This window comes from Pleurodeles waltl, chromosome 3_2 (assembly GCF_031143425.1).
Source record: "Pleurodeles waltl isolate 20211129_DDA chromosome 3_2, aPleWal1.hap1.20221129, whole genome shotgun sequence".
In the NCBI taxonomy this organism is placed as follows: Eukaryota; Metazoa; Chordata; class Amphibia; order Caudata; family Salamandridae; genus Pleurodeles; species Pleurodeles waltl.
This window is the reverse complement of record NC_090441.1, coordinates 168,149,532-168,176,111: the sequence shown is the minus strand read 5'-3', so window position 1 is coordinate 168,176,111 and position 26,580 is coordinate 168,149,532. Positions and strand designations below refer to the sequence as shown.

At 44.9% G+C, this 26,580-nt stretch overlaps 1 protein-coding gene across 11 annotated transcripts in view; it reads left to right on the top strand.

The window, feature by feature from the left end:
• Nucleotides 1-26,580, top strand: part of TNS1 (tensin 1) — a 1,530,885-nt gene that overhangs the window by 1,169,729 nt on the left and 334,576 nt on the right. For 10 of the 11 annotated variants that reach the window (XM_069227070.1, XM_069227066.1, XM_069227068.1 and 7 more), the window contains one exon: nucleotides 4,240-4,281. In XM_069227070.1, the coding sequence (XP_069083171.1) occupies nucleotides 4,240-4,281 (42 nt within the window). Of the gene's footprint in view, nucleotides 1-4,239; nucleotides 4,282-17,397; nucleotides 17,597-26,580 lie in introns of those variants that run through there. The other variant, XM_069227073.1, reaches the window with a different exon arrangement.

Below are 26,580 nucleotides of genomic sequence, written 5' to 3'. Positions count from 1 at the left end.
TTTGCAATTTGACAAGCTCCTTTCATCAAAAAGAACATGAAATCTACCACCAGAAAGAGTGCTAGGCTAACAGAAATGCTTATTATGAATGCCTCTTTAGCCCACTTAGAACCATCCACGGATCTTACAGAATTTCCACACCACTATCCGTTTATACCTCAGCTGCTCCAGCTAAGACTTTTCCCATCCAACATTTGATCACGGTAGATGTTGTCACGAAGGAAATTACTAAATTCCTGATTGTAGCCATCAAGATTCTGTTGGTTACCTAGCAGTGAATAATCATATGTATTTTGTTCTCCTGGATTTATTTGATTCACCTTTCCAATCTCAATACCATTGCAATTCACTAGATATCCCCATGGGATCATTTACCTGGATTCATTGGTATCTCCTTTGGAGTTAATTCACCTTATCTGTGTGGTCACCCTGTATATTCGCCTTTTGCTAGACCCTATATTTTTTGCTTGCTGTAGAACTCTGTGCACTTTATCCCTGATATCCAGAGGTAAATTGCCTGTGCTCCTCCTTTCAACATGATAACATTGGTATACACCTAACTTACCTATAAGTCCACAGTATGTGGTCCACAGTGTACCCAAGGCCTCTAAGTTAAATGTCACTCGTGGACCCATTCTCCCACTCACTACAGTGCGAGTGCGAGCATGACTGCAGACCTAGCATTTGTAGCCTGGCTGTCTCAGTTCTAAAAACAAATTTAACCTGTCACAATGACCCCTTTTAACTGGTAAAAATTCTTCCATTCAAATAATTGTAAGCCACCCATATGTAGGCCGTATCGCCATAAGGCAGGGTGCACGGTGTTTAAAAGTAGGACATATAGGAATTTATGGTTAAACATGTCCTTACAGTGAAAATCTCCAACAGCGGTTTTCACTGTAGGAAGGCTGGCTGTTCTGTAGGAAAACACTTGGTTATGTTATTGCATTTAATAATGCTATTTTTTGTTAGTAAACAGCTAGAATAATAATTAGACAACCATTTTAATAGTTATTAAAAATCCAATTCAAAGATGAAGTCTGTATAATATCTCACCATCAAGCGGGCTTTCGCAAGGGCCAGAGTACAATTGATCAAGTCCTGTGACTATACATGATATGTTTGAAATATGTGACTCTTCGAAATTCATCTATCTTCCTGGTCTTTATAGACCTAAAGACAGCTTTCGGTAGTGTAAACCAGGTAATACTTTGGTGCACCCTGGAGGAACAGGTTGCTTCCAAATATCTATTGAGCTTGCTAATCAATCTCCATACCGGCAACACAGAAATTGTAAAATAAGGTCCCAAAGGGGAATGCATGGCCCCATTTTGTATATTTACTGGGGTCAGGCAGGGATGCTTGCTATCACCAGCTTTATTTAACATCTACATTAACGACATAGAGAAGTTGCTTAGCAATCTTGCCCTGATGTACCTAAGTTGGAGAATGACAAAATCCTGATCCTTATGTCAGTTGATGATGGGGTCATCCGAGCACGGACAGAACTGTCTATGCACTTGCTACTGGAAGTATTCAAACTTTTCTGTAAATCAAGGAAAATAGCAATTAGCACACAGAAAACAAAGTTTATGATAATGAAACCAAAGAACAAGCTAAGATAAACCTCTAGGATCTATGGAAATCCAATAGAGTGGGTTAAAACCTTTGATTACTTGGGTATTCGGATTAACGATAAGCTTCACCGGGGCGCCCATGTAACTAAGTCGAAAGCCGTTCTGTCCCAACATCTTTAGCAGTCCGGAGATTTGCAAGCAAGTGTAAAACTCACCTAATAAAGCCTTCACTGACAGCGTACAACACTAAAGCTGTGGCCGCAAGTTCCGGTGGTGCTGATATTTGGGGTCATGTAAATGTAGAGGTTTTGCAAAAAGTGGAAAACTCTTTCCCGGGAAGATTGATGTATTTAGGACCAGGGACTCCAATGACCATCCTGAGAGCCTCCATGGGAATGACTTCTGAAGCTGAATTCATCGCTTTTTTCACAGTAAGCTGCCGGATATGAGTTTGGACCACCCCTGCTCTTGCAGAGTATCAGATGAGTTTGAGGCACTCGAACTGTAGACATGTAGCGTATACGCTAAAATCATTAGATTGGCCATAATTATGGCACCACGCAGAAAACATGACCAAAGCCACTTTACCAACAGGGAAAAGGAAATACTGGGCTTTTATGTGGCAGCGAGGACACATAAAGCGCCCTATTATCCAAATATTTGGACATGAAAGCTGAACCTCACTGAGCCTTTCTTTGACCTGATTTCACCACCTTAGAAAATGGCTTTATACCTCAGATTCAGGGTGGGTACCGTATAGGTTCAGTCCTTCACCAAATCCTGGGGTATGGGTAATTGGACAGGGCGCTGGACTGTGTGACTGTCCCCTGGGTGGCCAAGAAACCCTGAGGCATTTCATGCTACTCTGTGTTAACCCTAGCCCTCTGAGGACATTACCTCTGCCCCCTGTTTTTAAAATATCACACAGGGAGCTGTAAGAATGCCCTTTCACTCTGTTATAGATTGGACCAGCAGGAAATATATCTGGCTGTAGGATCATATATGTTTGCAGCTTGGAAGGGAAGATGACCGGTTAGAACTTAAGGCTTTTGGGGTAGCAACTCCAGTTTGAAAGGGAATAAAGGGAACACATCCAAATGTTATTCCAACTTGAGTTATCAGGCTGACAATGGCCTAGCGGTCTTTGTAATTTTCTCCTGGTCCCCCACGTCGCGCATACCCACTCCAGCGTCGGAAGTCTCATTTGTAGTTGTGCGGCTTGACTGCCCCCGCTCTCAGGGCTGAATGGAAAAAAAAATATATATATATATGTATCTATATATATATAAAATTGGCACTCTTAGTCAAAAGTTAAAAATGTTATATGGGAATTTTGAAATGCTTTGAAATCCTTTGAATTTTGAATTAAGTTATATAAATATTTTACAGGCGTTTTAAAATAGTTGGATTTATACAAAAGTCTCAAGACAAACCTTTTGGTAATTGTATCAGAGGCAAACTTAAGAGTTGGAAATTTCATACATCGAGTAACATGGATGGGAATTTTTCTCTGATTTGCAATTTGAATCCACCCATTTTTATATCTATCCAACTAGACATTGCATGTGCTTTCATATCATTAGCGCACAGTGGTCTTACAGCTGATTGCTTACCACTGGTTGGCTTCATTGTCACTCACATCTGTTTGTTTCTAATTCATTAGTGTGTCTAGGCTTATGTTCCTTTTCTTGTGTTTGTCCCTCCTCTGGAGCAGAGATACATTTCTTGTGTCCTTCCACTACTTACTTTTGAGGTGCCACTTTTTTTTTGTTTAAGCACTCAATGAGAGTGTATGTGTTTTCCATCTGTCTCCTTCATGCTGCGCTCAGGTGTTCTTCACTCTCACCCATGTGCATTTCCCCCGCTCCCGTCACACTGCTTTCTCACCCATGTTCTTCTTGCCACCAGTTGCACATTGCCCTTTTTTGTCTTATGTTCCCCCCAATCCTCCACTTTTCTCTTTCTCCTTTCCTTCTACTGCCCCCCATCACCCGGCAGCTTCCCCCCCATTGGCACTTCTGTACTTCGTACCCCCATGTCCCTATGTCACTTCTCCATCCACCAGTCCACAAGAAATGATGGCACTCCATCAATGCTTGAGGGGGTGGTCCAATGTTAAAAAGCTCTGAGCAGGCGTTACAAATTTGACGCTGTGAAGGCTCAGAATGGCGCAGTGAAATCTTGTAGATTTCACTGCCCAAAGTCTGTGAGGCGTTTAACTGGGGAACACCTACCTTGCATACATTATACCTGGCACAGGCTTTACAATGGTCCCATTGCTCCAGTTTGTAAATGTGGCGCACTGTAGGGGACTGCTTTGCGCCACCGCTGAGTGAAAAAAAAAACTGTGCAACGGTGGCGCATGGGGCTTGTAAATAAGCCCCCTAATTCTCTATTTCTTTAGTCTTGCTGCACAGCGTCGGGGATGCTGATTAACATGGCTGAAACCTATTGGCAAAGCCAATAGCTCGCAAAGGTGAGACCTACTGGCTTTGCCAGCGCTTGAAAGCTAACACCACTTCTCTGCCCTAGAGAACCTTTAAGATGTCAAAACTTCAGAACATTGTTGCTCTATACAAATTATTATTCAACGCGCACGAATAAATGTTGCTGTGTGAACTGTGAGGTGGTGATGTTCACTTTTCTCTCCTCTCTTTTTCAGCCGGCTGTCACTGAAACCCCCCAGAAGCATGTAGAACCCACCGTAAGTCATTCTAATATTCTCATTTGTTTTCATTGACATTCAGGGTTTGACGTGGCACTCGGTCCATCACTGTGGATGGGTGATGCTTAGGCTTGCCACTAGAGGCGGTAGAGGGCTGTGGAGAATTGAGAGATGCCCAGGACGCAGCTAGGGAAGGATGAGGTGGTCCGGGCTACATGTCGGTCTTTTCCTTGGCGATGACAGCAGCCTGGGCGTCACTGCACATTCTCTTCCCATGATGCAGAGACGCAGACACACATACACCATTGCTGGAGAACATGTAGAGATCCTAAATATGTATTTGTGTAATGTTTCTCCATCCTGGATTATGGGCATGAGCTCATGCGGCTTATTTATTTTTTTTAACACATTTTTTATTGTTGTCAAGGCAGTACATACATTGCTATTTTTTAAACATCCTCTTATATCATCTGTTATGTTACACAAAACAGCGTTGTCACCATATCTATATCTCATTCTCATATACTATTATTCAGATACATCCTTTTTTTTTTTTCTTGTTAACATTTTATAACACTTTTATACTGTAAATTGTACTGTTTTATTGCCTGTTCCAACTTTTAACCATTTAACATTTCTACTTAACTTTTATCTACTAACTAGTCATCCGTTCTAATTATTCATGGGGTTTCTGGTTACCAGGTCTCAAATTTTTACTATTGATCCTGTCTTTACAGCTTTGTAGTTTCCAGTCTGTTGGGGGGTTATGTTGTTTCTATTTCCCTTGTTTGTTTATTTAATTCCCCTCTCGGCTCATCATATTCTGACTATCGGCATGCGCAAGGTCTGGTACAATTGTGAAGATGTTTTGTGTTTGGATTTTTTTTTTTTTTACGTGTTTATCTGCGTGTCTCCTTCCCTATTCATTGTCTCGAATGTTTCCACTAGTGCATCCCAATCCGGGGCCACCGGACACTCTCTCATTCCAGTGTTGTCTTCTCGTCTAAGTGCCGCTCCCTCTGCTCTTCCCCATTCTATCACCTCCGCACTCCATTGAGCTATTGTGGGGGCTATGGTAGCTTTCCAGCGTCTTGTCAAGATGCGTTTCGCTAATAACAGTGCCGGATATATCAGTCTAAGGAGTGTTTTCTTTTTTTTTTAAGTGTGGGAGCATACCGAGTATGCACACCTCTACTGTGTATTGTATGGTATTAGCAGTTATTTTGCCTAGTATGGCAGTTACTCCTTTCTAATATGCCGCTATACCGGGGCAGTTCCAGAGCATGTGCAAGAGGCCAGCGTCTCCCGCTCTACACCTGGGACATGCTGAGGATGTCCCTGGGTATAAGATATGTAGTCTATGTGGTGTGAGGTATGCTCTATGCAGTATGGCAAATTGAATAAATTTGAATCTCGTATTGCGGGATATTTGGCTTGGGTATTTTAGTATGGTGGACCAATCTTCTTTGGATAGTTCCTTATCTATGTCCGTTTCCCATTTAAGCTTGAGCGCCGACAGAGGGTATAACAAGTGTGTTCTGACTCCCCTATATAGCCATTTTATTAAGTGCCTACCATGACCTACAGTGTATATAGTACGTACAAGGTTGTGTGTAGGAGGCTCCATGTTATCTGCGGTCCAGTGTTTCTTGACATAGTGTGTAATACTAGCATGGAGAAGAAAGGATGAGGGGGAAAGACCATATTCATATATATAGTCTGTGTGGGTAAGCAATCGTTGGTCTTTAAATAGCGCACCAACTGTGTTTATTGCCTCCTCTGACCAGCTTTTTAGTGTGGTGCAGGTTTAGGTACCTGCTGTAACTGGTAGACCCAGCAACGGTATGTTGGGGGAGTAAGGAAGTATGTCAGAAGTGTATCTTAGCGATAACCTCCAATATTGCAGGGCCACCCTCAGCAGAAGTGGAATATTTTTGGGGGCCTGGCCCCCGGGACACAGCAGGGCATGTATGCTGCCCTTGTCAAACATTAGCTGGGTATATTCTATTTCTTGGAGATTGCGACCGGCTAGCCAATATGCCAACCACTGAAGTTGACACGCTACACAATATGCTTTAAAATCTGGTGCGCCCATACCTCCCTGGTCCACAGACATCTGCAGTTTGAGGAAGCCTATCCGATGCCTACCTCTTCCCCATACAAGATCTAGTAACATCGAGTTGAGTGTTTTAAAGTAGGTTTCCGGTACCCTTACTGGTAAATTTGCGAAATAATATAAGAGGCGGGGTAGCATTACCATTTTGGCTAGGGCTCGTCTGCCCGCGATCGATATTGGCAATGTGATCCAAAATTAGATCTGCGGTCTAAGTGCGGACATGGCTCTCTTCAGGTTAACTTCCAGTAGATCTGTCAGGGTGCGATATATCTGGATACCTAAATATCGGAATGTGTTTGTGGCCTTTTGTAATTGTTGCTCACCAAATGGTATTGTATTATCACCATCCGATCCATGGAAGGCAAACGCTATAGATTTGTTAAAATTAATAGCCAGCCCTGACAGTGGTGTGAACCTTTGGAAAATAAGTGCTATTGTATCAGGGGGTTGTCGAAGGTCTTTGATATATAATATAATATCATCTGCGTATAATGAGACTGCATGCTTCGTATTTTCTATGTCTATTCCCCATGGTCCACTATCTTGTCTCAGTAGTTGTGCCAGGGGTTCTATTGCCAGGACAAACAATAAGGGGGATAAAGGACACCCCTGCCTAGTGCCTTTGCCTACCTGGTAGGAGTTGGAGATATTCTGTCCTGTGCGTGCTCTTGCAATTGGTTCGGCATATAAGAGACGGACCCACTTTATATAGTCCGGGGGAACCCCAAATTTTTCCAACACTGCCAGCATATAGTCCCAGTGCAGAGAGTCAAAGGCCTGGCGCAAATCCAGTGAAAGACACCCCGCTTGGGGGTATCCCCTCCTGGCCGCGTCCATTACATGACATAAGTGGCGTATATTGAGGAAGGTACTTCGGGACGGGACGAAGCCACATTGATCCGTATGGATCAGATCACAGATGTAACCAAGAAGTCTCTGCGCTAGTATTTTTGCTAATATTTTATACTCCGAATTCAGTAAGGATAGTGGTCTGTAGGATGAAATATCAGTTGCATCTTTACCCGGTTTCAGGAGGGAAGTCACTATTGCCTGTTTTGTAGTATCTGGAAGATGTCCTAATGTCAGTGAGGCTTGGTATAGTCGCTCCAGGTGTGGGACAAGCTGTGCACTGTATAAAGAGTAAAACTCAGATGGAAGGCCATCTGAGCCTGGCGCTTTATTGCGTGCCATGCCCTTAATAGTTTCTCGTATCTCTCCTTGTGTTATTTGGGCGCTTAGTTTCTCTCTAGCCCCATCTTGGAGTGTCAGAAGCTTAATATTAGCTAGAAAGGCGTTAATTTCTGCCCGCTCCGTTAATGGTGGGGCGGAGTATAGGGCTATATAATAGTCCCGGAATGCTGTGTTAATTTCCAGTTGTGTGGTTATGTTTCCTTGGTGTGGGGTGTTGATATGTATTATAGGAGTGGGGGATGGCTCTTCTCTTATCAGACGTGCCAAGAGTGCACCCGCCTTGTCTCCCTCACTGTGCGCTCGTTCCCTATATTTAGCGTAGTTGAACTTTCTCAATCTCTCAAGAAGTTGTGTGTGTTCGGTTCTTTCTTCTTGTAAGTGTTGAGCTTTGAGGGGCTGTGATTTTGATTCCCTTTCCAATATTCCCACCCGGTTCTCTACCTGTTGCAGTTCTCGCACCAGTATTTTCCGCACTTCTGATACAGTACTCATTAATGTACCTCTTACCACCATCTTGAACGCTTCCCACTCCACCAGAGGGGAGGACGCTGAACCTGTATTGTTTTTAAAGAAGGTGGTGATCGTCTGGCCTATTTCTTCCCTCAGAGGGGTGTCCTCTAGTACCGATGGCTGTAATCGCCACGTAGGGATAGGGTAGACGATCGTCCCCATAATATGGGTAATTCTAAGGGATTATGGTCAGAGAGTGTCTTCCCCAAGTATGTAGTCTTGGTCGCTTGTGTCTGTAATGATGTTGTACATACTATGCAATCTAGTCTTATGTGTACTTTATGTAGATGAGAGTAAAAGGAGTATTCTCTCATACCAGCATTTTTTGCCCGCCATATATCTGTGAGTGACCAGCCCTGTAGCCAGGTTTTTAGTGCTTCATCTTGTTTTTGGACATTGGTCCCGACAATGGTGGGGTGCTGCGATCCAAGGCGATATCAAGTATTGCATTAAAGTCTCCCCCCAATACCCACGGGATATGTGCCCATTGTAGCAATGTCTTCGATAGTGTCTCCAGAAATGCGTCCTGTCCAACGTTTGGGGCGTAAATGCTACCTATTACTATGGGTTTCCCATCTAGGTTGCCTCTGATTAGAGTGTATCTGCCCTCAATGTCTATCTTGGTATCTAGTACTTCAAAGGGTACTCCAGCCCTAATCCACACAGCCGCCCCTCGTGCAAACGCTGAGTATGATGTGTGTAAAAATTGTCCCCTCCATTTTTTACGGAGTTTTGACGCTTCATGGGTGGTAAGATGGGTCTCCTGTAAATAAGCAATGTGTATTTTTCGACGATTTAATTGAGACAATATTCTATGTCTTTTTTGTATAGCTCCCATTCCCCTTACATTCCAAGTGACAATGTTGTACTCACGTTGTGTAGCTATTCTGGGGTGTTAACCTCTCTATCCCTCCCATGACTCGCCATGTCTGGTATCCCCTTTGTAGTAGCATGTTTGAGGTATTTGTGGATGACAACTGTGTGTAATAGTGAACAATACTAAATCTTAATCGAAATACTGGGCAGAGCTCAAACCATCTCTGCCAAACTTTTCTGCGATACATAAGCATACGAATAGTAAGGAGCCTATGCAATGGGGCAGTACAAGATGTGGAGTCTGTGGTTCTTGCCCGTGAACAGCGGGTTCCTTTGTTAATTATGAAGATAATTAACAATAATTAATAATAAGACCGCCCAAGCCTGCCATTTAGAAGAAGGCCTCAAGGCCGCATAGAATATGGGTATAACACAGTTTCCAATACTGAGGGGAGTGTTTAACACAGGTCTTGTGCTGTTTGTGGGGTGATTGCAGGAAATAGCGTCAGGCTCCATTCCGAGTCCAACGCTGCGGTGCTGTCCATTGATGAGGCCACACCACGTGGGGAGGAGTTTGCCTCTTGCATGGAATGTGCTGATTGTATCGCGTCGTTTTGGCCTTCCAGAGCTTGTTGAAGTGTTGGGCCAGTTTTTTTCCTCTGTGTTTGTGATTTGTTTCGCTTGTCTTTGCGGGGGCATCACTTTGTTCTGCAGTTTTTGACTGTGGAAAGGTCTCATCAAGCCAGGCACACACGAAACCCGGCGTCAAAAGAAAAAGAGCTTTTTGGTTATATGAGATTCGCAGTCTGGCCGGGAATAGGAGGGCGTATGTTATCCCTTCTGCTCGAAGTCTCTGTTTTCCTCCCTGGAAAGATGTTCTGTGTTTCTGAACTATCATAGTGTAGTCTGGGTATAAGGAAATTCGGGCATTGTCCACTATAATGGGGTCTAGTTCTCTTGCTGCTTGTAGTATGGTGTCTCTGTCTCTGTAGTTTAGTATCCGCGTGATGAAGGGATGCGCCGGTGCTCCTGGCGGGAGTCTCCTGCCTGGAATACGGTGTGCTCTCTCCATCACAAAGTGGACTGATAGGCGATCCTCGACGATTGATTTCAGCTATTCTTCCACGTATTGTGTTGGGTTTTTCCCTTCCTTTCCTTCCGGGATTCCATGTATGCGGATATTGTTGCATCTCAACCGCCCTTCTGCATCTTTGGCTCTTTCTTGCAGAGCCTGCACTTGTTGTTGAAGTAGTTCAATGGCGGTTCTATTTTCGTTATGTGTCGGAAGTATTTCTGCGACATTAGATTCTGTCTTCTGTATTCTGTCAGATAGATTATCATCTCTTAGAATACTCAATTCTGCTGTGATAGAGCCTAGCATGTGCTCTATTGCTTGTCGAGAGTCTTTGATTTCTTGAAGAATGAGATCAAGTTTGTCCGCAGGGTTTTTTGCCGGCTTTTCCGGGGTTGGGCCGTCAGAGCCTGAGGCTTCTCCATTTTCGAATTGTTTGCCTTTGGTGCTTTGCGGCCCATGGTTGGTTGTGCAGTTTGCGTCACCTTCCAGTGAGTCGAAGCGCCGGCGTGCACCGTGGATCCAGCAAATAGCGTATGATAAATATATGTTCTGGCTTTGCGATTTTTAGTGGGGGTTAAGTGTTTACTCTGTGTCTTTACATGTCTACGAGCCAGCAGCAACAGGCAGTCGGTCGAGGCCTCGGCGCACCACAGAGTCAACGAACGGCTTATAATAGTTATGTGTGGTTAATTCTTAGACCAAGGCTCATAGATGGTAGCATCTGTGTCTAACGCGTAGTTTCTGTTGTTTCACACTTGTCGCGTGGGAGACAGATCGCCAGAGTCCACCCGGACCCGCAGCCGGCCAATGTTATAAGCTCTTATCTCTTTTAGCACCCTCCTGTTCCATGCGTGCCCCAGAGGACATATCCTTGTCCTCTCAAAACACCCTTTAGGGGGGCGTAACTCAGCAAGCGGTGTCTCGCGGTCTCTACCGCCGCCGCTTCCACAATTTTGTCAACTAGGTATATGTTGGGTTTTCCTCTTAAGGGCTGAGTATTCGTCACCTTCCTCCTATTGTCTCTTGGGTCTCTTTTCCCCCCTCTTGTTTCTTCTTCGTTGTTTTTTTTTTTTTTTTCTCCCCTTCCCCGTTTCTTCACGATGCCGCGTTCACTCGGCGCTTCTCTACTTGGTGAGGGAGACAGGGGGGGAGGGGGGGAGCAGGCCGGCCCCGATACGCCGGCTATTCCCCCCCCTCGCCGATTTCCGATCCCACTCCCCACTATCGATTCCGACTCCCCGCTCACCGGTGCGCGTCTTCGGCCTCAGCCACGCTTGATTCCGCTTCTCTCCCCACACCGCCGGCCGTCAGTCGCAGGCTGTGCCCGTCTCCCGCGTTCCTCAGCGTGTCTGGGGCTCTGACCGGGCAGCCGGGTCCGCTCCCCAGGTGCCTCGTTAGTTCCTCCCCTCAGCTGCTGCGTGTATGGATGTGGAAATATCCCGGTTGATGTTGGATTTGATCGTATGGCGGGCTCGGGTCGGGACCCATGCGATCAAGCGGCCACCATCTTGGGCAGTTAGCCACGCTCCCGAGCTCATGCGGCTCATTTGCATCAATTTTTAAATTACCATTGAGGAAACACTTGCATTCATCCATACATCTGGGCATCAATGCATGCAGATGAATGTTAGGCCCATATTTATACTTTTTTAGCGCCACATTTGCATCATTTTTTGACGCAAAAGCGGCGCAAACTTACAAAATGCAATTGTATTTTGTAAGTTTGCGCCGCTTTTGCGTCAAAAAGCAGTGCAAATGCAGCGCTAAAAAGGTATAAATATGGGCCTTCGTGTCCACATTTCTCAACTGTGCTCCTGATTCATGATAAAATTAGAGAAGTATGGGTGGAGATGTCTGCTGACTGCCTGAACATACCTCTCCGCTTCTTTCATATTCAGAACAGGGCAGCCTTTAGCGCTGGTGGCGCCCGATGCGGTGATCTTTTTGGGCGCCCCCGTCCCATGACCACCTCCTTGGATTCCCTCACTACTACCTGACAAAAGTCCCCTTGTCACTCCATAGCCCCCCTCTCACATACATTTCATTTGTTTTAAAGCACTGATGAAGGTTGGCTTTACTAACCCACTCAGCTACCCACATAAAACACAGATTTGTTCTTTGCAGCAGGCACATTAACCCTCTTCTACTTTATGGCGAATCAAAACTGCCACCAGACAAAAATCCAATATCTCTCTCTAACGGGAACATTAATCACATGAGATATCTTGACATTTGTATTACTGCCTGAAAGCTGGACACAAAGGAACTCTGCATCAGGTGCTTTTAAATGGGGAGTTATTACTCAACACAGCACCTGTGGTCAGTGCCCCCCTCCCAGGTCAGCACCCCGTGCGATTGCACCAGTCGCACCCCCTAAAGCAGGGCCGGATTCAGAATTAGTGCAGAAGTACACCTAGAAAGGTGCCCAAGCATTAGTTTTCAACTCTACTTCTGAAAATGTATAACTTTGTGGGAAGGCTCCTCCCCTCTGAGTTGGAGTCCTCTGTAGTGGGTAATGCCGCACAGGGGTGCAAATGCACTTTTGTGTGGGAGAAATCAATGCTCCCAATTTAGAAATCCTTTCACGTCCGCCACCAAATCTGAACGCGACTGTCCCCTTCCCGTGCTGGAAAGGGATTTACTCTATCACTTGGCTGGAGTAAATCTACGACCATTTCCCAGATGGAAAGGGAGAAAGGCAAGGTTTGGTATGCACAAATTGTCCACATTTGTGGATGTTCTGAATCTTCCAAGACAAGCCATGACTTGAAGCAAGTATTCGCCATCCTGTGAATGGGTGAAGCAGTGAGAATTTATCCGGACTTGTGGGAGAGTTGGCCGCACTCGTAAAATCATTTACGTCTGTCAGGAATCCCTTTGTAAACTCTTGAAAGGTGTAAAAAGATATACATGTCTTGTAAACTTCTGTTTACAGCTGAATTTACCTGTATAGGAACAGCTAATATAGTCGTGCGTGTGCGGGCAGATATATTTCTTTTTGTTTGTGTGAAATATACCTAAGGATACATATGTGCATGTATGTTTGTTTCTGTCTTGATTGGAACTCATAAAGGGCATACAATTGCCACCCAGACCTATCTAATAAGTAATATATATTATTTCTGTGTTTGTACTTTTCAATTAGATGTATATTTTTAATCTCTAACATAGGTGAGTTTAGTCGGTCATCTTTCATTTGGCTTCATGGATAAGATACTTATGTTGTCATTTCTTGCTGTAAGACTTTCAGAGCTCGTGTTAAATAGGTCCACTCTTAATTAATTCAGCACATGCATATTCAGTGGGTCAGAACAGTGGAACAATAGACATTGGCAGCACTAATGTAGCTTTCAAAACGTCATGCGTGACACCTCCCACGCTACATACTGTGAGGGATATGAAGATGATGACCACGGGAGGTCAGGATGCCTCAAGGACTCATGCCACGGCTAATGGACAAGGTAGTGACTATTATTGTCACGTAAGGTGGATTTGTAGAGCACTGCTTGTCACCCATGAGGATATCAATCATTAAACTGATTTGTTTGTCGGTGACTATCTAGGATGAGATGGATTTCTCAGGCTTGATATCTCTCCGACGTCATTTCAAACAAACTTCAAACCATTAAACTTTCTCAAGCAAATATTTTGCCTGTTTACCCCAATAAGACTTCAGCAGGCCATCTCCCCACAGCTTTGTGGTGACTCTGCCTCTTCATCAGTGAAGGGGAGGTGACTAGGAGAGGAGAAACCAAACCGTGGTTGAGAACACGCAACTTGCTGATGAGATCCAGTTTCAAGGTTGGGAAGACCATATTTAAGCTTCATTCGACAGAATCAATAGTATCTTGAACCAATATATTTAATTTATTGGTTTTCTACATAGTGCACATTTTCTTTCCTGAAACTGACCATCCTCCCTGGTGGGTAAAGACTGCGAACTCTAGCATTATGGCTTTACTTAGGGAACATGAAGCTGAGTTGCCAGCTGGTTGCTAAGAGCATGAGAGGACAATGACAGCTGTGCAAACTCAACACTCAACAAGCTGTCGGTGAAGAGCATCATCCATTAAACTCCTGCAGCAGACCCATCTGCTCTTAAGCAAACGCGCCGACACAGCGAGACCATGAGAATTAATCACACGCCTACACCTAGGTAGAACCCTAGTGCCACCTCACTTAGTAATTTCATTAAGCACCTGTTGAAGACCCTTCTGCTCTCCATCAAATAAACCAGCACAAGTTCACTCTGAGTGTTCATCACCCAGGCTGCTGTCTCCCCGCTGTCAGTCTTTCCATTACGTACTAGCAGTAGCATCCTCTCGCTGTCTTCGGCCTGCAGGATTGATGCCCATGTGTGGAGGTTTAAGAGCTCTTCAGACTTACCTTCTATTTATAAATGTCGGTGGGGGGCTGTGGTCCTTTCCATGGCACTGCGGAGGGTGCACCCAAGAAGATGCCACCTGTGAGGGATTGCTTAGGTCCTTTGCCACACTTTTTCAGGTGACTGTTACGGTCTCGGTCATCTCCACTCATTTGTTTAAAGTTGAATGAAAATGAAAATTCCAGCAAAAAAAGGTGTTTTAATGAAACGATGTTCCAGCAAAAAATCTTGTAAATTGCTCAGTGATCATACAAATCCTTTTTTCGCGAGTTTTTCCCGCAATTGTGAATTTTTAAAACTTCCCAACCCTCGATTTATTTTGTAAAATTTTGAAAAAAGTTTATTACGTGAGTGAAGTTTTGGGTGGTTCTATGTTGTTGGCCTTCATTTAGTCCACAGAGCGCCCTGATTCTCTTCACCTATGTCCTAGTGTAGATGTTTTGCTGAAATATTGTGTCTCTTTGTGTCGTGAATGCTATTAAAACGTGTCTTGCTGGTAACTGGTGAGTGCTATGTAAGTGAGTGCATTCTTGTCTCAGTTTTCATTGTGAGTACTTTCACGAGGGGCGGGATCTCAATTTACTCCTGCTTATAAAATGTTGAAAATGGCATGTACTGAAACATCCTTACACTTTAAAAAGTGCATACAGTATCATGCATTATAGCATCGTGCCCTTTTTACAACCAACAGATCCTGCTCCGCAAATGTATGTGCCATGGATTTTTAACTCTTTGCAAACAAAGAATGTCTTGAGGACTCTGTAACCAACCAGCATTCTGTACCTGCTCGGTAAGGGCGAATATGAAAGCCTGTGTTCCTTTGTTCTATGTTTGAAAATAAATAATAGTCTGAAAGACTAAATTACTGCATAAAGGCTTAGGCGTATGTAGTTTAATTCTACCAATAATATTTGATTTTCAGTAAATTAGTCCTAAACTCTTCCTTTCCCAAACATCGACTCATCCTTCCTGCCCAAAACTGCTTGTCCCACTGTGCTGCTTAGTTGGGTTCTTCAGATGTCTTGCTGGGCTGTAGAAGATACGTCGGTTGCTCTCTTTTGTGCATCTTGTGAAGAAATCTATTTAAATATTCTGTTGGGGAAAAGCCATGTTAGTCAATACCAATAACCCAGGCTAAGTCACAGTATAAACTTGCAGTACCCCGGACAAAATTAAGTTGCAGGTCTAACTATTGAAAAGCTTAAGGTCACACGCGGCAAAGAATTGAGGTGAAAATTGCCAGGTAAGCCTTTAGACAATGACATCAATGCACATTTTGGAGTAAAAAATATTGTGAATATAAATATATGAGAAACATGTGGGTAAGCCTTTAAAAAGACTGCATTCGTCAGTAAATAGGAAAAAATATTTACAGCTATGGAGAACATGCATGTAGACACACAATTATTTAAACACATGAGAAAACTCTATGTAGGGCTAAAAAGTAAAATGAAGATAAGACTACATATAATAAACAATCTAAGCATATGTGCTTAAAAACCTATAAAACTGCATACAAATAAATGTCTATTTCCACTCCCCAAAAGTGATGGGTTAACTTGCTTGAATCGTTCTGGACTGCCAGGAATTCGCCCACAAGTATTATTCTAACTTCTATGTGTGCTTTTCACCTCTATTGGAAGAAACTTCTGACCACAGGGTGAAAAAAAAAAAAACTTACCTGCGGCTGCTGCTCCGTCCGACGCTGCTCCGATACATACATCTACATATATACATTTAACCTCATAATTCTGTGAACTGCATGCAAGAGTTTAAACCTAAACATGGCACGCATATGTGTTCCTCTGCACTTTAAAGAGATGTATACAGCTCTAAATATTACATATCTGTTTGACTATATAACTGTAAAAAGGTAAAAAGTTAAACATTGTGTAAGCGTGTGACTCTCAACCTTGTTTACGTCTGCGCTGTTACATTACAGAGTTCTATTTAGTGCAATATTCACCGTCTGCAACAGCCCTTGGCGAAGTTTCATGCATAATTCTCGACCTAACACATGCATGTCTAACTCTAAACACTGCAAGCATGTACCTTTCTCTAAATTATATATACCCGTATCACTATATACATTGTATGCATTGCATTCAATTGCAGTTCTATACATTGCAACCATGCACGGGTTATAATCTGGATGCACCTACACAAACCTGCAGTTCTATGCTGAACATAGTCGGGCACCATCTGTACCTGATGTGCAATGGTTTAATTCTGTCCATCGAATGTGCTAACTATATGCATGAAGCATGCTTGTAATATTCTACACATTACATACGTCTGTGTAATTTTGTGCAAAGCATACACCAACCCTATAGATTATAAATACGACTATGATTGCATGCATTACATACATCTTTATAATTCTGTGCATTGCTCGCACCTACATTATCCATGGCATATTCGTGTGTGAGTTTCTATATTACACCCATTGGCGTAATTCTGTACAATGCATGCACCAACTCTATAGATGCTAAGCATGACTATAATCGCATAGGTTACGTATATCTGTATAATTCAATGTGTTGCATGCACCTCCTTACGCGTGACACGTGTGCATGAGTTTCTATATTGCACCCATCGGAGTAATTATATACAATGCATGCACCAACTCTATAGATGCTAAGCAGTACTGTAATTGCATAGGTTACATACATGTTTATCATTTAATGCGTTGCACGCACCTCCTTATGCATGAGAAGTGCGTGTATAAGTTTCTATATGACACCCATAGGTGTAATTCTATACAATGCATGCACTGGCTCTACGTTTGACGGGGACATTGGTTGCCTGTAGCTCTGGACAGAGTTTAGGCCCCCACTTCCGTTTCCTCTGCCCCCGGTGCACCAGGCGCCCTGAAGCCCTGCTGACGGCCACTCCACGCTACACAGCATTAACAGCATCACAGACGTGCAGTTATTAGTCGCATCAGCTGATAACTGCCTGACTCCTCGTGCACGGGGGAACCAGTGGCCGGGCGGGGGAGGCCTGGAGAGGGGGGGTGGAGTCAGCAAACTGCGACATCGCTCCTGCGGTTTTATCGTGTTTGTTGACTGAACAGACACCGAAAAGCCCTAAAGATTTGGGCACAGAGCGCCCTTCACTGTGGTCCAGACGAGAGGCCAGTGCGCGTGCCGCGGCCACCCCGGCCCCGAGGCTGTGGATCAAGGGGCGCACTCGAGGTCAGAGGTCAGACCACAGGGCCGCAAACATGCCTTGGAGGTGGAGGAGGTGGAGTTTGTCTTTGGTGAGTCCTTGGGTGACGGATGTCTGGATGAGGAGACTCTCGCGGGGCCCGTAGGGATGCTGGGGCTGTCAGTGTGGCTGGAATACACAGTCTCATGTTAAGTAGCTGACAGGAACTGACTCTGCCCCAGCCCTGCTGGCGTGTCTGGATGAGGAGACACTCGCAGGGCCCGTAGGGATGCTGGGCCGTCAGTGTGGCTGGAATACACAGTCTCATGTTAAGTAGCTGACAGGAACTGACCCTGCCCCAGCCCTACTGGCGTGTCTGGATGAGGAGACACTCGCAGGGCCCGTAGGGATGCTGGGCCGTCAGTGTGGCTGGATTACACAGTCTCATGTTAAGTATCTGACAGGAACTGACTCTGCCCCAGCCCTGCTGGCTGTCTGGACGAGGAGACACTCGCAGGGCCTGTAGGGATGCTGGGGTTGTCAGTGTGGCTGGATTACACAGTCTCATGTTAAGTAGCTGACAGGAATTGACCCTGCCCCAGCCCTGCTGGCTGTCTGGACGAGGAGACACTCGCAGGGCCCGTAGGGATGCTGGGGTTGTCAGTGTGGCTGGATTACACAGTCGCATGTTAAGTAGCTGACAGGAACTGACCCTGCCCCAGCCCTACTGGCGTGTCTGGATGAGGAGACTCTCGCGGGGCCCGTAGGGATGCTGGGGCCGTCAGTGTGGCTGGATTACACAGTCTCATGTTAAGTAGCTGACAGGAACTGACTCTGCCCCAGCCCTGCTGGCGTGTCTGGATGAGGAGACACTCGCAGGGCCTGTAGGGATGCTGGGGCTGTGAATGCGGCTGGATTAAAGACAGTCGCATGTTAAGTATCTGACAGGAACTGACTCTGCCCCAGCCCTGCTGGCGTGTCTGGACGAGGAGACACTCGCAGGGCCTTTAGGGATGCTGGGGCTGTCCGTGTGGCTGGATTAAAGACAGCCGCATGTTAAGTAGCTGACAAGCAACTGACTCTGCCCCAGCCCTGCTGGCTTTTTACGGGCGTGGGTCAGCAAGATAACTCCATGTACAATAGGTGAACATACTGCGAAAGGAGCCAATGGAAAGGCGAGTTGAAGAAGTTGTGTCACTGAGCGCGGCGTGCTGATGGGGGGGTGGGGGGCGGGGGGGTCTTTTGCTGTTTGCAAGGAGCCGGAGGGATTGGTTTCAGCATCCCAAAGCACTTCTGGAAAAGTTTTTAGAATTCCTAGAATTTGCAGTTCTGCGTGGGAACATTAGATTAGTGCAATAGGATTCATGTAGTCTTTTTCTCCATGGGGGAGGGGGGACTTTCAGCAGGGGAAGGGATGGAGAGCTCACCCCATGTTGTGGGCGTTGCCTTCCTTCCACATCCCTGGGGCATGTGTTCTCCTGCCCTTGGCGGGAGCATGTCTGGTGCGAGCGTACCGATGACAAGTTTGTGAATCCGTGCACGTACAAAATCCCAGGGCCATTTACACGTGCGCATTGAGTTTACATGTGTAGATGGGTTTGTGAATCGTACCCGGAGTTGGGCTTGGGTAAGCTCTCTTCAGCAGTAGCTTCTATGGTAAAGACACTCGACCCTACTAGCATGTCTGTTATAAGGTCTCAAACATGGCCCTGCCAAATGTCCAAATGTCTTGCGCTGTTCAAAGGGCAAACAGATCTGTGTCTTGCTCTCTTCAGTGTGCCTTGCTGGTTTGTTAATTTCACCTTTCTGGGACAGAACTCTAAGAGAATGAATGGGGAGTTAAAGCGCTTGAAGGCTGTTTCTCTAAGTTTGAATCAGAGAATTGTGTGCTCCTGAGACACAATAGATTAAAGCCTCCCTATACTGCTTTCTAGTAGCTGCAATGAAAAATAGATCATTTAAGGCAGTGGTTCCCAACCTTTTGACCTCTGTGGTCCCACACTTTATAATCCCAGTGCACAACTCAGTTTTATAAGAAGCAAACTGTACTGGTGCGCCACACTGGAGAAAGCGTTGAGGGGAGGCAGCATATGCACCTTAGCGATTCTAGCATACAAACTGCTGTTGGGTTACAGTGAACAGTTCTCATGGGCCACTGTAATCTGTGACACTGAGTGGCAATCTTTAACACTGAGTGTCAATCTTTAGCATTGAGTCTCAATCTAGGACACTGATTGCCAATCTGTGACATTGAGTGTCAATCTATGACACTGAGTGTCAATCTATGACACTGAGTGCATTCTTTAACATTGAGTGTCACTCTATGACCCTGCGTGCCAATCTGTGACATTGAGTGTCAACCTTCAACAATGAGTGTCAATCTAGGACATTGAGTGCCAACCTATGACACTGAGTGTCAATCTTTAACATTAGAGTCAAATCTTTAACATTGAGTATCAGTCTATGATACTGAGTGTCAATCTATGACATTGAGTGTCAACCTATGATATTGAATGTCAATCTTTAACATTGAGTGTCAGTCTAGGACACTGATTGCCAATCTGTGACATTGAGTGTCAATCTATGACACTGTCATTTTTTAACATTAGTGTCAATCTTTAACACTGAGTGTCAGTCTAGGACACTGATTGCCAATCTTTAACATTGAGTGTCAATCTGTGACTCAGACACTGCCACAGATGAATCCAGATCCTGGTTATCAGGTCTGTGGGTGGGTCAGTAGGATGCAGCAGTCGGTGCACGGATAAAGCAGTCTGAACTGGTGGCTCTTGCGCGCCTGAGCGAAGCTGCATGAGGGGCAGGATGTGGAGCGATCACTCACACCATCGCCCTAATAAGTGGGACTCAAGACCATGCTTGAACTAGTGGACTTTTTGCCAGGGGACGGAATGAATGATTTGCCTGAGTCAGAATAGTTCACCGTTTGCTGTCTAAGACTTTTTGCATAATCTGATTGACATCACTCAGAGACCAGCCACAACCTACAAGAACCAGCCAACGAGGTTGGAATAAGACAACTCCCTTTCATTAGTATCAGTATCCCAGATTGTAATCACATAGATTTTTCAGAGGATAATATTTTGTGTTAAATTGTGTATTAATGGTTAATTCATAGTCTGTTTTTACACTTGATGTAAACTCTGTCCCATTATAACAGGTATTCTATGTAGCATTGTTTAATGTTGATGCATTATCAATTACACTTTTTTTGTGTGTAAAGCTCTCCCAAGGGCAGTGCTTAACTTGTGCTTGTTGTATCCGGTGTGGAGCACTGTCACTTATTTTTTAGCTTACTTTTGTGCCTCAATCATTTTCTGCGAGCAAAAGACACATATGGATAAGAAGGAGGAATATAAAAACGAAAAAGCTTCACAGAGGGAGAAAGCAGAAAGCTACAGGGGTGAGCTGAAGGGACAGGGAGTGGCTGTAAATGGATTAAGAGGCCCGAGATGGCTTCAGAATTATGCTGACTCAGTATTCCGTGTTCGCACATTTAATAGCGGCAGCCGCGTGTTTAAGAGGAGGGCTTTGGGCACCGGCACGTCTTTAATTACAAATTAAGCACTGCCCAAGGGTATATATAGCAGTGGGTATATAGCGCATTTGATGGAATCTGGTTATAGAGGAGCAGATGATCCTCGTATTGTGCAGGAGAGTTTTGGAAGATACCTGCCTAGAAACATAGCCACAAAATGCTGACAAGTCCTTGTGTGCCTTACGTGGAGTACACGTCCTTTGAGCCTTGAAGAAGGAGGCATATGGCAGTTTTAGGCAAATGAGCAGGCCACACTAGGGCTGAAACTGAAGACAGGAATCAAGAGGAGGGTTTCCCAGATGCACGGTGAAGAGTTGGGTCTTTAAGGATCTTCTGAATTTGACCCAGTTGTTTTCATAGGAAAAAGCCTTGGACGTGGAACCCACTGTGATCTTTCTATTGGAAAGAGAAAATCATCAATAGACCGTACTTGGCGGACCTGAAACTTCTGATCGGGTGGTAAGGGACAAACAACTTTGCAAGAGACTTAGGAGAGTGGCCGTTTAGCACCTTAGGTAAGGCGTGGGGGGTTTTCGGATCAATCTGGTATTAGAAGCCATTGGAAGCCTCTCAGGGTTGCGGTGTTATGATTCTGTCATTTCAATCCACGCAACATGCGATGGCTATATCTGTGGACTCTCTGGACTTTTATCAGGTGTGCTGGGGAGGCCCATGTCTAGGCTACTGCAGTAGTCGAACATGACCATATCAAGTATTAGGGAATCTTTTTGAGTGCAGTGTAGACCGCCTTAGAAGAGGCCTAAATGATGGAACTATTTTTTCTTTGTGAGGCAAATGGTAGATCTGTCAAAGTGAACCACCAAATTGTGCTTTTCCATGGGGACTAGGAGAGCGCCCACTTCTTCTGGTCAGAGTAAGTGGTTTTGCCAAATGTGTATTAAAATGGTGGGTTCATTGGTTGTGACAAATACATTTGTTGACATGAACGTCCTGAAGGTGTCAGTTTTGATCAGCATCAATATCTAACAAAGGCAATAATGTCCCTATGAGTTTGGGAAGCCAGTCCATCACCGAGGGGGAGATGTTCTTCGTAGCCGCCTATGTAGAGGTGTCCTTACAGGCTATCGTGTGCTTCTTGAAAGCAGTCAGGCCAGTCAACGATATCTTGGCTGGGGATAAGAAGAGTTTCAAAGGCTGGTTCTTGGACAGTCATGACTTTGCCTAGATAGGCAGCAATGAGGACAAGTGGAGACAGAACCTTCTACTACCGTGCGCCTAGAAGCAGTGCCCTGTCGAACCACAGTAAAATGTGTGATCTTGGACAATACTACAGGCTATGCCACGAGGCAGCACTAAAACATCTCCGATTGTTACCAGACAATCTGTACAGTGCAGCCATCGCCCAGAATAAATACTGTTATTCTTCTGTAAACATCGCCCTGTTGGGCTGTCACTCATAGAGTACTACTCGGCCAGTTACATGATGTACCTTTTAGCAGCGGTCAGCAGAGAAGTATTGCACCAATGTAAAGGCTGTACCTATTGGCCACACTGAATAGTTCTATTGTGAATCAGAGTAAAACGTGAACTCGAGGGCCATGTGTAACACTGTCTTGGTCCCCAGTAAGTACCACGTGTAGGTAACGGTAATCAGGTTACACTGTGGATGTGGTAAATATGTTATTATGCGGCCAGCAGTGAGCTGAGCATCACTGCGATAATGTGTACCTGAGCTGAAGTAAGCTTTCTACTGTTCATGCATAATAACTTGTGAGCTATTGTGCTGCACACTCTTGGCGATCTTAGGCTGTGCTCTGCAGGCCCAGAGTAAACAGCCTGCACTTATGGTCACAGCAAATACAGAAGTATTCAAACACGGAAAATAAAGTACCAGTGAGGCAATAACGGGTGCCACGGAGCTACGCTAACTATGGATGATTAAAGTGTATAAACCCAACTATCACGTCACAGCCAACTTTAAATAAGTGAGTGCAAAATTCAAAAGTGGCATCAAATATTTTCCAATTTTTGCAGTTGGTGATGTTACAAAATGTCCATGTTTTGCATAATTATGGGTGAAGAGTCACATAAAACTTATTTCCTCAGGATACTTCACGCGTTATAGGTCGAGTTTACGTCCTTTACGCCCTACTTTTAGCTTTTGTTTTTACACCCATATATATATTTTTAAATCTTAATAAACTTTAAAAAGTTTGGAAAATGTAAAAAGACTTCCTACAGCCCTACTTTAGATACGGGGTCTATGCTGGCCACAGTAACATGCGTACTTTAGAGATATAGGGGTTCATTCTAACTCTGGCGGGCGGCGGAGGCCGCCCGCCAGAGTTCCCCCCTCCAGAATACCGCACCGCGGTCAGAAGACCGCTGCGGTTATTCTGTGTTTCCCGCTGGGCTGGCGGGCGACTGCCAGAAGGCCGCCCGCCAGCCCAGCGGGAAACCCCCTTCCCACGAGGAAGCCGGCTCCGAATGGAGCCGGCGAAGTGGGAAGGTGCGACGGGTGCAGTTGCACCCGTCGCAAATTTCAGTGTCTGCAAAGCAGACACTGAAATTCTTTGTGGGGCTCCCAGGGGCCCCACGACACCCCATACCGCCATCCTGTTCCTGGCGGGCGAACCGCCAGGAACAGGATGGCGGTATGGGGTGTCTGAATCCCCATGGCGGCGCAGCAAGCTGCGCCGCCATGGAGGATTCATGAGGGCAGTGGAAAACCGGCGGGAGACCGCCGGTTTTCCTCTTCTGACCACGGCCAAACCGCCGCGGTCAGAATGCCCTGCGGGGCACCGCCAGCCTGTTGGCGGTGCTCCCGCCGACCCTGGGCCCTGCGGTCCTTGACAGCTGGGGTCAGAATCACCCCCATAGACTTCTTTGTACCGTTTAACCAGACTGACGTTTACAGTGTTGTTGGGGACTAACCAGTGTATTGTTGGGTCGCTAAGAAAGAGTATTCTCTCTGCTCACACTATAACATGTCCCCCTGCACCACAATCCTCGTAGTTAGTTGGACCCACTGAATAACTAAATCTGTTGTTAACCGTACACTGTTGGATGTATATTTTGGGGAGCAGTGGGGTCCATTAGGCTACAAATAAAGTGAATACTGTTTGGTTAAATTATTATGTACAATGTTACACCACAGTAATATACTCCTTGACCTCCAATGAAGGAGGTATTATTACTTCACAATACATTTCATGATCTTGTATCCCTCTAAAATAAATAACGTTATCTGTAGAAACTAGCTGTGTACTGGGCCAAAGTATGCTACGTATGAGAAAATTACAATAAAATAGCAACTTTTTGGCTAGAAATATACTGTTTATCATTGGGCCACAGTACGTTTGTAATACTTGGAGAGATGAAACTGCATAGCATTGTGCCGCACAATGTTCTGTCCTCATTAAGCCGCATGTTATTAAAGTGCAGTAAACTGAACTACTTGGCAACATTTACGTGCACAAAGTTAGACCACACTCCTGCTGATGAGTCACCTTAATCAGGAATGTTATTTATGGCTGTCGCCGCTGTGATGGTAACAACAGTGTAAAAACACAAGATGCTTTCCACTGTTGCCATGCCAACAAGGGAAGTGCTCCCTTCCCTAGTGTTCACCATCTTCCTTAGTTCCCTGAAGACTCGAGCGAAGTAGCAGATGATGGTGACTGGTCTCACCCACCTTCTCTCGCCTTATTAGAATCTCAGCATCCCACGGGAGGCAGAAGAACAGAGATGGTGCTGGACCGCCAGCTCTGGGTGTACAAAGACCAGGGCCACTGGATTTATGCGGTTTTGCAGCTGTGGCATTTTCTGCATCATTATGGATTTGCTGCATGATCTGCAGGCTTTGATAACAAAATAGTTTCTAGCTCAAATAGATCAAAAGTTACTTATAATGTAGCTACATGTGTTGCCACACAGTGGAAGGCCCTCTGCCAAGGGTGACTCAGAAGAGGTTTACTGATCACATCTCTGTTACTCATGAATATCTTTGTGTGATAAACGGGTACTAATGAAGTGAAACCTATTCCCAGACAGTGCTAATAAGTGTGAAAATACCAAAATAATTAATAATAAGTGCACAAAATGTGCTGCATTATGCCCTACAATTTTTTTTTTTACCACATGATTTAATCAAGCTTGCTGCAAAGTTTGTTCCTCCCCTGTTGCATAATTCCAGTGGCCCTGCCAGAGACCCACAGTCCACAGGGGAGAATGAGCTCCTTCAGATCCTTTTTCTGAACAGGGTTGGGACCATTCACAACATCAGCTGGAAGATTGTCCTCTTTGTGATGGCTCACATACAATGTTCGAAAGAAAGATCTTCACCAAACACCCTAAAATGTTTCCCTTTCTGACACTGAAATTCAAGCTACTTTCAATTTCTGAGACCTCGTGAACTTTATTGTGTTTTCTAATCCTACATTTTGACCAAGTTCTCATTTTTGGTCCCAATGAGGCACAGAAAGTTCTCATTCACTCTGAAGTGGACTTGCTTCAGTCAGCCCTTTCCATCTGTAGGTGGATCTGATGATCATACCCAGTCCATGAGGAACTGTTTGATGTTACAAATTGACTTCCCACCAAGAGCCTCAGGGAGGTTGTGAGAGGTGACAAGAGTCTGATGGACCGTGGGGGACAATGCAGGGAATGAGGGCGATCAGTGGGGTGGAATGACCCCTCCTTACCTATTGGTTATGTGGAGTCAAGAGTGAGAGCACTGTAAAACTGGACCTGATCCACCAGTCAGTTTCTTTAAGGTGGCAAAGTAGAATATGATGTTCCACTCGGTGCTTAATGGTTTAAAAAAGAGTTCTGGCTCCCAAAGCTTTCCCAAGAGCCTGGTACCTGTGCTGCTGAAGGTGTGGTTACCAAGGCTGCCAGGCTTGTTTCTGCATCAGGCTTCTTTCTAGCACCAGCCTTGTTTCTAGCACCAGCCTACCCTTCCTATCAGTGTATCTCACGTTTGTAGGTTGTCTTTCAGCCCTGCCCTCTCTCTTTATCACTGCTTTTCCTTTATTTCTCTTCTTCATTATTTATTTTCTGTCTTTCTCTCTCTTGCTCTGGGTCGAAGTTTCATGGTTAAAAGCAAGTCCAGATCTTCACAAGTGAGTACCAGTGTCTACTACCTGCAAGCAATGGCACAGGGTAATCACTGGGTCTACTGTGGTACATGTGTCTGATGGATCCAGCAGTATTAGGACTACTTGTGTGCGGTATCTGAGTAATTTCTCTTTGCATAATTGTGTAAAACTTCGAAATACGATGTGTTCTGTTCATGAACAGTAAAAACTGGCATTTAGAGCTGCTTTTCAACTTGAAATGTGTGCTGGTGTTCATGTTGTTCTTGTTCTTTTTGGATGCAAGGGTTCATTTTGTGCTAAAAATAGCATTAAATCACACGTGACACTAACAGCAGCCACTGGTGCTCTTTGTTTGCATTGATCCTGTTCTCCTGTGATGGAAGTTTTCCCGAAATCTATGGAAAATTAAGCCACATGGCATAATAGCATCATTTCAGGCTGTGCATTGAGTTATGGCTCCTTTGTTCTTGTTATCGGTGT